The sequence below is a fragment of the Heterodontus francisci genome, chromosome 9, assembly GCF_036365525.1.
Source record: "Heterodontus francisci isolate sHetFra1 chromosome 9, sHetFra1.hap1, whole genome shotgun sequence".
In the NCBI taxonomy this organism is placed as follows: domain Eukaryota; kingdom Metazoa; phylum Chordata; class Chondrichthyes; order Heterodontiformes; family Heterodontidae; genus Heterodontus; species Heterodontus francisci.
The window spans coordinates 52,754,646-52,768,735 of NC_090379.1; the positions used below are offsets into that span (position 1 = coordinate 52,754,646).

At 44.0% G+C, this 14,090-nt stretch overlaps 1 protein-coding gene across 2 annotated transcripts in view; it reads right to left on the reverse strand.

The window, feature by feature from the left end:
* The window catches only part of sos2 (son of sevenless homolog 2 (Drosophila)), a 159,241-nt gene that overhangs the window by 10,608 nt on the left and 134,543 nt on the right, over positions 1-14,090 (reverse strand). The window contains exons 20-21 of one of the 2 annotated variants that reach the window (XM_068039077.1): positions 5,037-5,295; positions 4,287-4,340 (exon numbers count right to left, since the gene is read on the reverse strand). In XM_068039077.1, coding sequence (XP_067895178.1) covers positions 4,287-4,340; positions 5,037-5,295 — 313 coding nt within the window. The remainder of the gene's footprint in view (positions 1-4,286; positions 4,341-5,036; positions 5,296-14,090) is intronic. The other variant, XM_068039078.1, reaches the window with a different exon arrangement.

Here is a 14,090-nt window from a genome sequence, read left to right on the forward strand (position 1 = left end):
GGAAATCAGAAATTGGCGGCACATCTCACGGCTTAATGCTGACTACAAGATTCTGTCCAAAGTCATAGCCAGTCGAGTCAAGTCTGCTCTGGAGTTGGTGATCCACCCGGATCAGACCTGTACTATACCAGGCAGGAAGATCTCTGATAGTCTCGCGCTACTCAGGGATACGATCGCCTATGTACGGGACAGGAAGGTGGACACCTGCCTCATCAGCCTGGACCAGGAGAAGGCTTTTGACAGGATATTGCACACCTACACGATGGACGTGCTTTCCAAAATGGGGTTTGGGGAGGGAATCTGCAAACATCGGTCGCGCAGTCTCAATCAATGGGTGGGAATCAGAAATTTTCCCGATCCAATCTGGAGTCAGACAGGGCTGTCCTCTCTCCCCGGTCTTGTTTGTTTGCTGTATTGAACCCTTTGCTGAGTCTATTAGGAAGGATGCGAGCATAAGAGGGGTGACAATCCCAGGCAGTGGAGGCACTCTGGTTAAAACCTCCCTATACCTGGATGACGTCGCTGTTTTCTGCTTGGACCCGCTGTCTGTGCGCAGACTGATGAGCATCTGCGACCAGTTCGAACTGGCCTCGGGAGCCAAAGTTAACCACGGCAAGAGCAAGGCCATGTTCTTTGGGAACAGGGCTGACCGATCCTTTGTCCCCTTCACCATCAGGTCAGACTACCTGAAGGTGCTGGGGATATGGCTCGCAAGGGCCGGGGTGTGCACCAAAACCTGGAAGGAGCGAGTAGCCAGGGTATAACACAAGCTGAGCATGTGGCAGCAGCGATCTCTCTCCATTATGGTTGAGAACCTGGTCATCAGGTGCGAGGCACTCATGTTGTTGCTGTACGTGGCGCAGGTCTGGCCCATACCCCACTCCTGCACTGTGGCGGTCACCCGAGCCATCTTCCGCTTCATCTGGGGATCCAAAATGGACCGGGTCCGGAGAGACACGATGTTCAAACCTCTGGATAAGGGCGGGAAAAATGTACCCAACATCGCCGTCATCCTGATGACCACCTTCGTGTGCGGCTGCATCAAGCTGTGTGTAGACCTCCAGTACGCAAACTCCAAATGTCACTACGTGCTGAGGTTCTATCTGTCCCCGGTGTTGCGAAGGATGGGCCTGGTCACATTGTCGCGGAACACTCCATCCAGTTGGACCGTGCCGTACCACCTATCCTTCGTGGAGCAGTTTCTGCAGAAAAACACCTTTGACCACCGATCCATCAGGCAGTGGTCTGCACGGAATGTCCTCAAGGCCCTATGGGAAAAGGAGACGGTGGATCCTGTCGGATGGTTCCCTGAGCAGACTGCCAAAGTCATTTGGCGGAATGCCTCATCACCAGAACTTTCAAACAAGCACCAAGATGTAGCTTGGTTGGTGATGAGAGGAGCCCTCCCCGTCAGATCCTTCATGCACGCCCGAAGTCTCACCCCCTCCGCACAATGCCCCCGCGGTGGCTGTGGTGGGGAAGAGACGGTTGCCCACCTACTCCTGGAATGTGTCTTTGCAAAGCAGGTGTGGAAAGAGATGCAGTGGTTTTTGTCGAGGTTTATCCCAAGCAGCTCTGTAACACAGGAGTCTATGCTCTACGGGCTGTTCCCAGGGACGCACACCGAGACAAACATCAACTGCTGCTGGAGGACTATCAATTCGGTGAAAGACGCCCTTTGCTCTGCCCGAAACTCGCTGGTCTTCCAGCGCAAAGAGATGCCCACGACCGAATGCTGCAGACTGGCACATTCCAAGGTCCAGGACTACGTGCTGAGGGATGCACTAAAGCTTGGGGCAGCCGCAGCAAAGGCTCAATGGAGAAAGACCACAGTGTAAGGTCCCCCCACCAAGCTTAACTGAGGGGCTGGATCCATGGAAAACCCCTCGAACTGTATTGGGAAAATATTTGTTTGCTGTAAAATGCATAGGGCATGAAAAATGAAATGGAAGGGTTGTGAGGCAACTCACTCCTGTATTGAAGGAAACTGACCTCCTTTGCACTGTCTGTATTTTTTGACTTGGTGCTGTTTGGAACTGTTTTGTAATGCATTTTTTTTTATATACAGATTTTTATGAATAAAGTATATTTTGGAAATAAAAAAAAGTGATGGTTTATCTGTTTTAAAATACTGAAAACTGTGACGGAAATGGTTTTCAGATTTTTTTTTGAAACAGTGGTTGGTTTTACGGATAAGTTTAGCATTAATTAAATGTGCATTTCTTCGTAAAGCATACTGTTATAAGAATAGACTTGATGTAAATGTATGGATATAACATATGGTTAGCTAATGTAACAAAATGAACAGTAGCACTAGGCTGTCTCATCACTGAGAAATTGCAATTAAAATGAAGGAATTTGAATGGCTTTGTGAAAATTACAAAGATAATATCGCTTCAGTGGCATTTAATCGCAATTACAATAGCAAAGAGCTGCTCAGATACAGAAGTAGTCCATACCTGCATGCAGCAACACCTGGACAACATTCAGGCTTGAACTGATAAGTGGCAAGTAACATTCACACCATACAAGTGCCAGTCAATGACCATCTCCAACAAGAGAGAATTTAACCATCTCACCTTGACATTACCATCGCAGAATCCCCCACCAACATCCTGGGGGTTACTATTGACCAGAAACTTAGCTGGACCAACCATATAAATACTATGGCTACAAGAGTAGGTCAGAGGCGGACAATGCTGCAGCGACTAACTCACTTCCAGACTTCCCAAACTCTATCTACCATCTACAAAGGCACAAGTCAGGAGTGTGAGGGAACACTCTCCACTTTCTTGGATGAGGGCAGCTCCAGAAACACTCATGAAGCTCGACACCATCCAAAACAAAGCAGCCCGTTTGATGGGCACCCCAATCACCACCTTAAATATTCACGCCTTCCACCAGAGAACAGTGGTAGCAACGTGCATCATCTACAAGATGCACTGCAGCAACTCGTCAAGCCTCCTCCAACAGCACCTTCCAAACCGGTGACCTCTACCACCTAGGACAAGGGCAGCAGATGCATGGGAACACCACCACCTGCAAGTTCCCCTCCAGGCCATATACCATCCTGACTTGAAACTATTGCCATTCCTTCATTTTCATTGGATCAAAATCCTGGAACTCCCTTCCAAACAGCATTGTGGGTGTATCTACACTGCATGGACTGCAGCAGTTCAAGAAGGCAGCTCACCACCACATTCCCAAGGGCAATTCTGAGAACTGACTACTGAGAACTGTAAAGGAACAGAGGGACCTTGGAGTGCATGTCCACAGATACCTAAAGGTAGCAGGACAGGTAGATAAGGTGGTCAAGAAGGCATATGGGATACTTTCCTTTATTGGCTGAGGCTTAGAGTATAAGAGCAGGGAGATTATGCTAGAACTGTAGAAAACACTAGTTAGACCACAGCTGGAGTATTGCTTCCAGTTCTGATCACTGCATATTCAACTATAAAGTAAGACTAGATCAATTAAGTAGCGTAAAATTAAAGCCAATTTGATAAATCATATAATTACAGTTGGTATTCAATAGTTAATCAGATCTAGGGGATAAAGTTAAATAACAAGGGATAGTAACACTAAAGGATTCTGAATTTTTCAGTAAATTGAAGTCTGAAGTGTATAAATAATAAGTAAAACATTTCAGTTATCTCCAAAAAAAAAAGGACTAGTAATCCAGAGCCCAGGCTAATGCTCTGGGGGCACAGGTTCGAATCCCACCACAGCAGATTGTGAAATTTGAATTCAATTAATAAATCTGGAATTAAAATGTAGTCTAATGGTGACCATGAAACCATTGTTGATTGTCATGAAAACCCATCTGGTTTACTAATGTCCTTTACCTGGTCTGGCCTACATGTGACTCCAGACCCATAGCAATGTGGTTGACTTTTAAAATGCCCTCTGAAATGGCCTAGCAAGCCATTCAGTTCTAGGGCAATTAGGGACTGGCAATAAATGCTCGCCTAGTCAGCGACGTCCACATCCCACAAATGAATAAAAAATTCAGGAATATGAAAGAATAATTTAAAAAAACACAGAATGATTAAAAATACTAGCAAGCATCTTTGTAGATAAAAAGCGATGAGAAAAGTATTCATATTCTTCCGATCACATAGAAAATTTATTATTCAGATGAGTAGAATAATCTGCTAAGTAACCACAGCCAGACAAAAGCAGCAAATTATTAACAATCATGCAAACATACTATGAAGAGGCCAGTCAAGAAAAAAGGCCAACAGCAGAAGCGGAGACATTTAAAAGCCCAGCATGGGCTGACATACCAGCAGCAATGTGAACAGGAGCAAAGATTGTGGAGCAGACTGAACTTGAACTACCTGCAGAAAACACAGGAATAAATGGAAGTGACAAGCGCAGCAGCCAGCAAATTAGTCACAGTCTGTGTGTCTATTGCTTCTACTGTGTATCTGTCCAAATATTTACTAATCAGTCACTTCCAGTGTGGTAAAGTGCAATTTTAAAGTTAATTTTAACCGTTTCTCCTCAAAATAGCAACATTAGCTTAGAAAGGATTAGATAGCCACTGCCCGTCTTCCAGTGCCTCATTCAAGTGATTCCTTTTCAGGGATAAACATCAACTGCTTGTGTGAGCAAGTTATGTGATGAAGGGTATTATAACCCAATCTGATAATCCCCTTTTTATATATATAAAAATTATATACATAGATATAAAGAAATCAAAATAGAGGTCAGCATCACCACCAATTTTTTTCCTCTGCAGACTCCATGAGTATCCATTACTGTCCAGGCTGAAAGGAATTAATTCAGTACATACTGCAAATTAAACCTGGTGACCTTCTGGTTTGTAGCTAAACCAGTCAGCGCCATTACTTTAGACTGTTGTGGAGCACTGAAAAAACACACCCAAAAATTCCCAAGCATCACAACAAAAATGACTTGAAATGACAAAAAAACACCACTTGAAACTTTATGCTTTTAGGGGAGTAGTATAGATATGTTACTTAACCCAGTGTTAATATCAGTGACATTATACAATACAAAATTACACTCACTGCCAGAGCTGGGCAATTCCACATCACCAAAGACACTGAGATCAGAAGAAGCAGATACAGGTGGGGTTGATGGTGTGTTTGGGGAGTTTGGAACAGACATGGTTGATTCATTCTCAGTTTCAGGAATTCTACTGAAGCTGATCTTGCGTGGTTCCCGTTCTAATGGTATGGGATTTCTTAAGGTTCCAGAGGTAGAGGCATGTCTCGTGGGATTATGTCTTATTCCTGGAGATTTTAAGGAATATGAAGTTTTTCTTGGCTAAAGAGAAAAGGCAACAAGATTTATTGTCACTGCCAAAAATTAACTTCAGTTCTTGCTGAATAATAAAAAGCAATCAATGTCTAATGCAATAATGTTAATATTTTTAGATGGCATAAATGATAATATAGTTGACCCAGCAAAGAATTCTGTGTCACTTCATTCTGCATACCTTAATATCTAAAATGCTGCTTATTTAATTTTTGTGTCTTCTCAATTTATATAGATAATACAAGTGATGCTAGGTTCTGATGAGATTGCTCATTGTTGAGCTCCTCCATAGTAAAGTTTTATTGTGCCATTTTCATCATTTTAAGCTCTCAAAGCATATTACTTTTTTAACCAGAATGACTCTTTAAACAATATCTTTGACTAAACAAAAGAACACAGTCTTCCTCAAGTTCTCGAGCTTCATCCACCTGCAGGTCCAGTGCTGCAACAATATTAGGCATAACAGGGTAAAATTCTTGTTTCAATACGAGTGGTAATCTAGCAGTGGTTGCCTGCTCGTTGTACAGCAGACTCGACTCGGTGGGTTCCACCTTGGGCACATAACAGTGTGGGGATAAAAGATACAATAACATTCTCTTTGAATGGATTGTGAGCTAGGTAAGAGAAAACTATTTATATACTTGTACAAAATGCAAGGGGAGTTTACTTTTGGCTGGTCAGTCACCAACACTGGTAATTTCTAGCACATCCATGTTGGGTGATCAGAAGAATCACTTTTCATGTAAAGTTATTATTTTATAGAGGCAAGCTTTCAGCATTCACGATGGGGATAAAATTCTTAAGGTTCTAAGCCCATCCATTTTTTTGGAAGGAGCCATTTGTATGGAAGGAATACTTATGAAATATTTTAAATTTCCTGAGGTATAGGTCAACATTGCACATGGTTGGTTACATCGAGTTACTATATTCTATAACTTTACAGGATTTTAGCCACTGAAGAAATGCAAATTTACTTTAACATTAAACACTGAAAGAGGCATTGAACTACTGGATAGGCTAAAAATTGATAGAGGAGGTCCTAGAAAGGCTGACTGTACTTAAAGTCGATAAGTCACCAGGACTGGATGAGATGCATCTGAGGATGCTGAGGGAAATAAGGATCGAAACTGCAGAGGTAATGACCATAATCTTCCAAACCTCCTCAGATACAAGGGTGGTGCCAGAGGACTGAGAACTGCACATGTTACAGCCTTGTTCCAAAAAGGGTGTAAGGATAAAGCAAGCAACTACAGGACAGTCAGTTTAACCTCAGTGGTGGGAAAGCTTTTAGAAACAATAATCTAGGACAAAATCAACAGTGATTTGGACAAGTTTGGATTATTTAAGAAAAGCCAGCACAGATTTGTTACATACAATTTGCGTTGAACTAACTTGATTGAGTTTTCTGTTGAGGTATCAGACAGGGTTGATGAGGGTAATCCAGTTGATGTGGTTGTATTTGGACTTCCAAAAAGCGTTTGATAAAGTGCCACATAATAGGTTTGCCAGCAAAGTTGAAGCCCATGGAATGAAAGGGGACAGTGGCAAAATGGATATGAAATTGGCTAAGTGACAGGAAATGGAGTGGTGGTGAATATTTGCTTTTCGGACTGCAAGAAGGTATACAGAGGTGTTCCTCAGGAGTTGGTGGTACTAGGACCACTGCTTTTCTTGATGTATATGAATGACTTGGACTTTAGTATATAGGGCATAATTTCAAAATTTGCAGATGACACAAAACTTGGAACCACTGTGAACTGTGAGAAGGATAGTGACAGAATTCAAGTGGATGTGGATAGGCTGGTGGAAAGGGCAGACACATGGCAGATGAAATTTAATGCAGAGAAATTATACATTTTGATAGGGAGAGTGAGGATGGCAATATGAAATACAGGATGCAATTCTGGGGGTATGTGTGTACAAATCATTGAAGATGGCAGACCAGTTTGAGAAAGAGGTTAAAAAGGCATAAGGGTTCCTGGGCTTTAGAAACAGAGGCACAGAGTACAAAATCAAGGAAGATGTGAAGAACCTTTATAAAACATTGGCTCGACCTCAACTGAGTATTGTATCCGATTCTGGACACCGCACTTCAGAAAGGATACAACATACAAATTAGGAGCAGAAGTAGGCCTTTCGTCCCCTCTAGCCTGCTCCGCCATTCAATAAGATCATGGCTGATCTGTTTGTGTCTCAAATTCCACACTCACATCTACCCCGATAACCTTTGATTCCCTTGCCTAACAAGAATCTATCTACCCCAGCCTTAAAATTATTCAATGACCCTGCCTACACCACCTTCTGAGGCAGAGAGTTCCAAAGTCGCACAACCCTCAGAGAAAATTGTTTTTCTCATCTCTGTCCTAAAAGGGCGACCCCTAATTTTAAAACAGTGCCCCCTAGTTCTGGACTCATCCACAACAGGAAACATCCTTTCCACATCCACCTTCTCAAGACTGTTCAGGATCTTATATACTTCAATCAAGTCTCCCCTCACTCTTCTAACCTCCAGTGAAAACAAGCCCAACCTTTCCTCATAAGACAACCTGCTCATTCCAGGTATCAATCTAGTAAACCTCCTCTGAACCGCCTCCAACGCATTCACATCCTTCCTTAAATAAGGAGACCAAAACTGCACACAGTGGGCTGAATTTTACCGGCCCCTTGACAATAAGATGTAAATGTACTTACCTGCAGGCAGTGGTCTTCCCATGCCGATTTTACGGCCGCCATTCGTGCTTTGCGCACTTGAGTTCCGAGGTGAGAACCCAGTGGGGAGGAATACAATTTTCAGGGCGGGAGGGGTGGGGGAGCCGGGAAAACAATTTTTATTGGATGTGGGGATGGTGGGAAGGGGTTGAAAGGCAAACTTGGGGTGGCGGGGGATTGGTGGGGAGTGCAGGTTGGTAATGAAGTTTCTTTTTCTGCTAAGGTCCCATAAAAAACATGGGTGGGGATGGGAAAGGGCCTCCATTATTTATTTAAGTTCTAATAAATAATGCTTTGCAATATCACTTTAAAAATTTGAATTTCTCCAAAGGGCTTGCAGCCCTTTAAAAATGGCACCAGCGCATTGGTGCCGGAGACGCGGCCGCTGCCCCCTCAACGTCATCGGGGGCAGCCGCTCCACCCCCTCGCGAGGGCTGCTTGGCAATACTTCCGTGTCGGAAGGCTGCCGAGTTCAAAGTGATGGCACACTAATAAAATTCAGGCCAGTATTCGAGATATGGTCTCACCAACGCCTTGTATAACTGAAGCATAACATCCTTACTTTTACTTTCAACTCCTCTCATAATAAAGGATAGCATTCCATTAGCCTTCTTTATTACTTGCTGTACCTGCAGACTAACTTTTTGTCACTCAAGCACTAGAACACCTAGATCCCTCTGCACCTCAAAGTCGTGCAGTCGTTCTCTGTTTCAGTAATACTCTGCTTTTTTATTCTTCCTGCCAAAGTGAACAACTTCACATTTTCCCACATTCTACTCCATCTGCCAGGTTTTTGCCCACTCACTCAACTTATCTATATCAGTCTGCAAGCTCCTTATGTCCTCTTCACAACATACTTTCCTACCTATCTTTGTGTCATCTGAAAATTTAGATACCATGCCATCGCTCCCCTCATCTAAGTCATGGATATAAATTGTAAAAAGTTTAGGCTCCAGCAGGACTCCACTCGTCACATCCTGCCAATCAGAAAAGGACCCATTTATGCATACTGTCTGTTTTCTGCCAGCCAGCCAATCTTTTATCCATGCTAATATGTTACCATGAGCTCCTACTTTGCGCAATAACCTTTTATGTGGCACCTTGTCAAATGCCTTCTGGAAATCCAAGTACAGTACGTCAATGGGCTCCCCTTTTTCCACGGCACATGTTACTCCTTCAAAGAACTCCAATAAATTGGTTAAACACAATCTCCCTTTCATAAATCCATGCTGACTATTCCGGATTACCTTGAGTTTTTTTATGTGCATGGCTATAGCCTCCTTAACGATTGATTCTAACACCTTCCCTACGACAGACGTCAAGCTAATTGACCTATAGTTAACTGTTTTCTGCCTCTCCCCCACCACCCCCCCCACCCCATTTCTTGAATAGAGGGGTTATATTTGCTATTTTCTAGCCTGATGGAACCTTTCCAGAATCTAGTGAATTTTGAAAAATTAACACCAACGCATCTACTACTTCATTAGCCACCTCTTTTAAAGACCCTAGGATGAATCCCAAAAGGACCTGAGGACTTGTCAGCCTGCAGCTCCATCAGTTTGGTCAGTACTGCTTCTCTGGTGATCGTAATTTCACCAAGTTCCTCTCTTCCTTCCACCTCCTGATTTACAGCTGTTACTGGAATTTTTTTTGTATCCTCTATAGTGAAGACAGAAGCAAAATATTTGTTCATTTCATGCGCCATTTCCTTATTATCTACTATCAACTCCCCATTCTCACTCTCTAGAGGACCAACACTCACTTTATTTACACATTTCTACCTAACTTCTTCTCATACTAATTTCTTTTTCTTAATTAACCTTTTAGTCATTTTCTGCCGTTCTTTATATTCTGACCAATCATCTGACCTGCCACTCATCGTTGCACAATTATATGCCTTTTCCTTAAATTTGATATTTTCTTTAACTTCTTTAGTTAACCACGGATGGTGGGTCCTCCCCTTAGAATTTTTCTTTATAGTAGGAATATAATCCTGAGTATTCTGAAATATCCCCTTGAATGTCTGCCATTGCTTCTCTATTGATCTATCTCCTAGCCTACTAACCCAGTTCACTTCAGCTAGCTCAGCTTTCATGCTCACATAGTTGCCCTTATTTAAGTTTAAGATACTCTTATACGTCTTATACTCACTCTTCTCTCTTTCAAACTGGATGTAAAATTCAATCATATTGTGGTCGCTGCTACCTAGAGGTGCCTTTACTCTGAGGTCATTAATTAATCCGGTCACATTACACAATACCAAGTCTAATATAAAAGCAAAATACTGCGGATGCTGGAAATCTGAAACAAAAACAAGAAATGCTGGAATCACTCAGCAGGTCTGGCAGCATCTGTGGAAAGAGAAGCAGAGTTAATGTTTCAGGTCAGTGACCCTTCTTCGGAACTGACAAATATTAGAAAAGTCACAGATTATAAGCAATGAGGTGGGGGTGGGGCAAGAGATAACAAAGAAGGTGGTGCAGATTGGACCAGGCCACATAGCTGACCAAAAGGTCACGGAGCAAAGGCAAACAATATGTTCATGGTGTGTTGAAAGACAAAGCATCAGTACAGATTAGGTGTGAATACACTGAATATTGAACAGCAAGTGCAAACCTGAAAAAAAACCTGAAAAAAACAGTGGGTAAGCAAACTGAACAAACTAAGATGAAATGAAATAAATGCAAAAAAAAGATAGTAAAAAATGTAAAAAAGAATGTAAAAAAAAAAGGAAGAAAAAATAACTAAAAATGAAAGTAAAATGGGGGGCTGTCATGCTCTGAAATTATTGAACTCAATGTTCAGTCCGACAGGCTGTAGTGTGCCTAATCGGTAGATGAGATGCTGTTCCTCGAGCTTGCGTTGATGTTCACTGGAACACTGCAGCAATCCCAGGACAGAGATGTGAGCATGAGAGCAGGGGGGGAGTGTTGAAATGGCAAGCAACCGGAAGCTCAGGGTCCTGCTTGCGGACTGAGCGGAGATGTTCCGCAAAGCGGTCACCCAGTCTGCGCTTGGTCTCCCCAATGTAGAGGAGACCACACTGTGAGCAGCGAATACAGTATACTACATTGAAAGAAGTACAAGTAAATCGCTGCTTCACCTGAAAGGAGTGTTTGGGGCCTGGGATAGTGAGGAGAGAGGAGGTAAATGGGCAGGTATTACACCTCCTGCGATTGCAGGGGAAGGTGCCCTGGGACGGAGACGAGGTGGTGGGGGTAATGGAGGAGTGGACCAGGGTGTCGCGGAGGGAACGATCCCTTCGGAATGCTGACAGGGGGAGGGGAAGATGTGACTGGTAGCGGCATCACGCTGGAGGTGGCGAAAATGGCGGAGGATGACCCTTTGGATATGGAGGCTTGTGGGATGAAAAGTGAGGACAAGGGGAACCCTGTCACGGTTCTGGGAGGGAGGGGAAGGGGTGAGGGTAGAGGTGCGGGGAATGGGTCGGACACGGTTGAGGGCCCTGTCAACCACAGTGGGGGGAAATCCTCGGTTGAGGAAAAAGGAGGTCATATCAGAAGCACCGTCATGGAAGGTAGCATCATCAGAGCAGATGCGTCGGAGACGGAGAAACTGGGAGAATGGAATGGAGTCCTTACAGGAGGTAGGGTGTGAAGAAGTGTAGTCGAGGTAGCTGTGGGAGTCGGTGGGCATATAATGGATATTGGTAGACAAGAACATCTCCGCTCAGTCCGCAAGCAGGACCCTGAGCTTCCGGTTGCTTGCCATTTCAACACTCCCCCCTGCTCTCATGCTCACATCTCTGTCCTGGGATTGCTGCAGTGTTCCAGTGAACATCAACGCAAGCTCGAGGAACAGCATCTCATCTACCGATTAGGCACACTACAGCCTGCTGGACTGAACATTGAGTTCAATAATTTCAGAGCATAACAGCCCCCCATTTTACTTTCATTTTTAGTTATTTTTTCTTCCTTTTTTACAATTTTTTTTTTTTGCATTTATTTCATTTCATCTTAGTTTGTTCAGTTTGCTTACCCACTGTTTTTTTTCATGTTTGCACTTGCTGCTGTTCAATATTCAATCCGTTAACACCTTATCTGTACTAATGCTTTGTCTTTCAACACACCATTAACATATTGTTTGCCTTTGCTCCATGACCTTTTGGTCAGCTATGTGGCCTGGTCCAATCTGCACCTTCTTCTTTGTTATCTCTTGCCCCACCCCCACCTCATTGCTTATAATCTGTGACTTTTCTAATATTTGTCAGTTCCGAAGAAGGGTCACTGACCCGAAACATTAACTCTGCTTCTCTTTCCACAGATGCTGCCAGACCTGCTGAGTGATTCCAGCATTTCTTGTCTAATATAACCTGCTCTCTGGTTGATTCCAGAATGTGCTGCTCTAAGAAACTAACTCCTCATCCAGGCTACCAATGCCAATCTGAATTTTCCAGTTTATATGTAGATTAAAATCACCCATGATTACTGCCGTCTCTTTATCACACAGACCCAATATTTCTTCTTGTATACTTCATCCTACATTATGGCTACTGTTAGGGGGCCTGCAGAACACTCCCACTAGTGACTTCTTTCCCCTATTATTCCTCATCTTCACCCAAACCGATTCTACATCCTGATCTCCTGAATCAAGGTCCTCTCTAATTATTGCACCAATGCCATCCTTGATTAAGAGTGCTACCCCTCCACCTTTACCTAGCTTCCTGTTCTTCTTGAACGTCATATATCCCTCAATATTCAGGACCCAATCCTCGTCATCCTGCAGCCACGTCTCCGTAATGGCCATCAGATCACATTTATTTACTTCAATGTGCGCTATCAGTTCATCTACTTTGTTATGAGTGCAACATGCATTCAGATACAGGGTCTTTAGTTTTGTCTTTTTATCTTTGTAACATTTAGTCTTGACTGCTGGTGTGTTCTTAGGTTTCTTCTCTCTGTCCCTTCTTGCCATTCTCTGACCTTCATTTCCTATATTACTGTTCTGCTTTCCTGCAGACTCTACCTCTTGGTTTGCTACGTCTACCCAGAGTTAATCCCTCATCCCTCCTTGTTTAGTTTAAAGCTCTCTCTACTTCCCTAGTTATACGGTTTGCTAGAACACTGACCCTAGCATGGTTCAGGTGCAGACCATCCCAACGATACAGCCCCCACTTTCCCCAGTACTGGTGCCAGTGCCCCACGAACTGAAACCCACTTCTCCCACCCAGTCTTAGAGCCACGTATTCATTTCAGTAATCCTATGTGCCCTCTGCTAATTGGCACGTGGCTCAGGTAATAATCTCTAGATTATTACCCTTGAGGTTCTGCCCTTCAATTTGGTGCCAAGTTCCTCACAGAGATGGATTTTTACCAGCCCCTCAGCAACGTGGATTGTGGCGGGGAGGCTTGTAAAATGCTTGCAGGAGCGGCCCGCCATGACCCACAAAGCCAAGAAGGCCCTGCCGAACATTAGTTGCGGCGGTGAGGCCTCGGTGCAGCCCCCCGCCGTTTGGTGGCAGGGCCTTCATTAAAATATTCAAACGAGGGTAATAAAAATATGAATTAACTTACCTGCTCCCAGCGACCGTCCCACGCCGGTTTTACAGCCGTTGGCTGCAGCCTGCGCCCCTTCGGAACACCATGTGGAGTTCCAAGCCAAGACTCTGGTGCAGAATTGGGGTGGAGGAGGAATCAAATTATCAGGGCAGAGGGGGGAACGGGTAAAACCTTTTTCATTGGCTGTGGGGATGGTGGGAAGGGGTTTAGGGTCAAAGGGAAAAAGTTTGGGGGGGACATGGTAGGTCATTACTGATATCCAAGTCTTTTCTGGGGGAAGGGGGGGAGGGGGGGAAGAAGGGGAATAGGCCAAAAAAACTAACTATTTATGCATCGGTGGGGTGGGTGGGAGAGGGGATTGGAGATGTGGACAAATCTATTAAAATTTTTATAGAACCAGCACCTTTAAAAATTTAAATTTCTCCTGAAGGGCTTGAAGCCCTTTAAAAATTGTCCTGGCGCCGGACGCCGTTGACAGGAACGCGGCAGCCGCCCCCTCTTCGTCATCGGGGGCAGTCAATCTGCCCCCTCCCTTTAAATGAGCCCCGCGTGTAATATCACGAGGGCTCTGCGGCG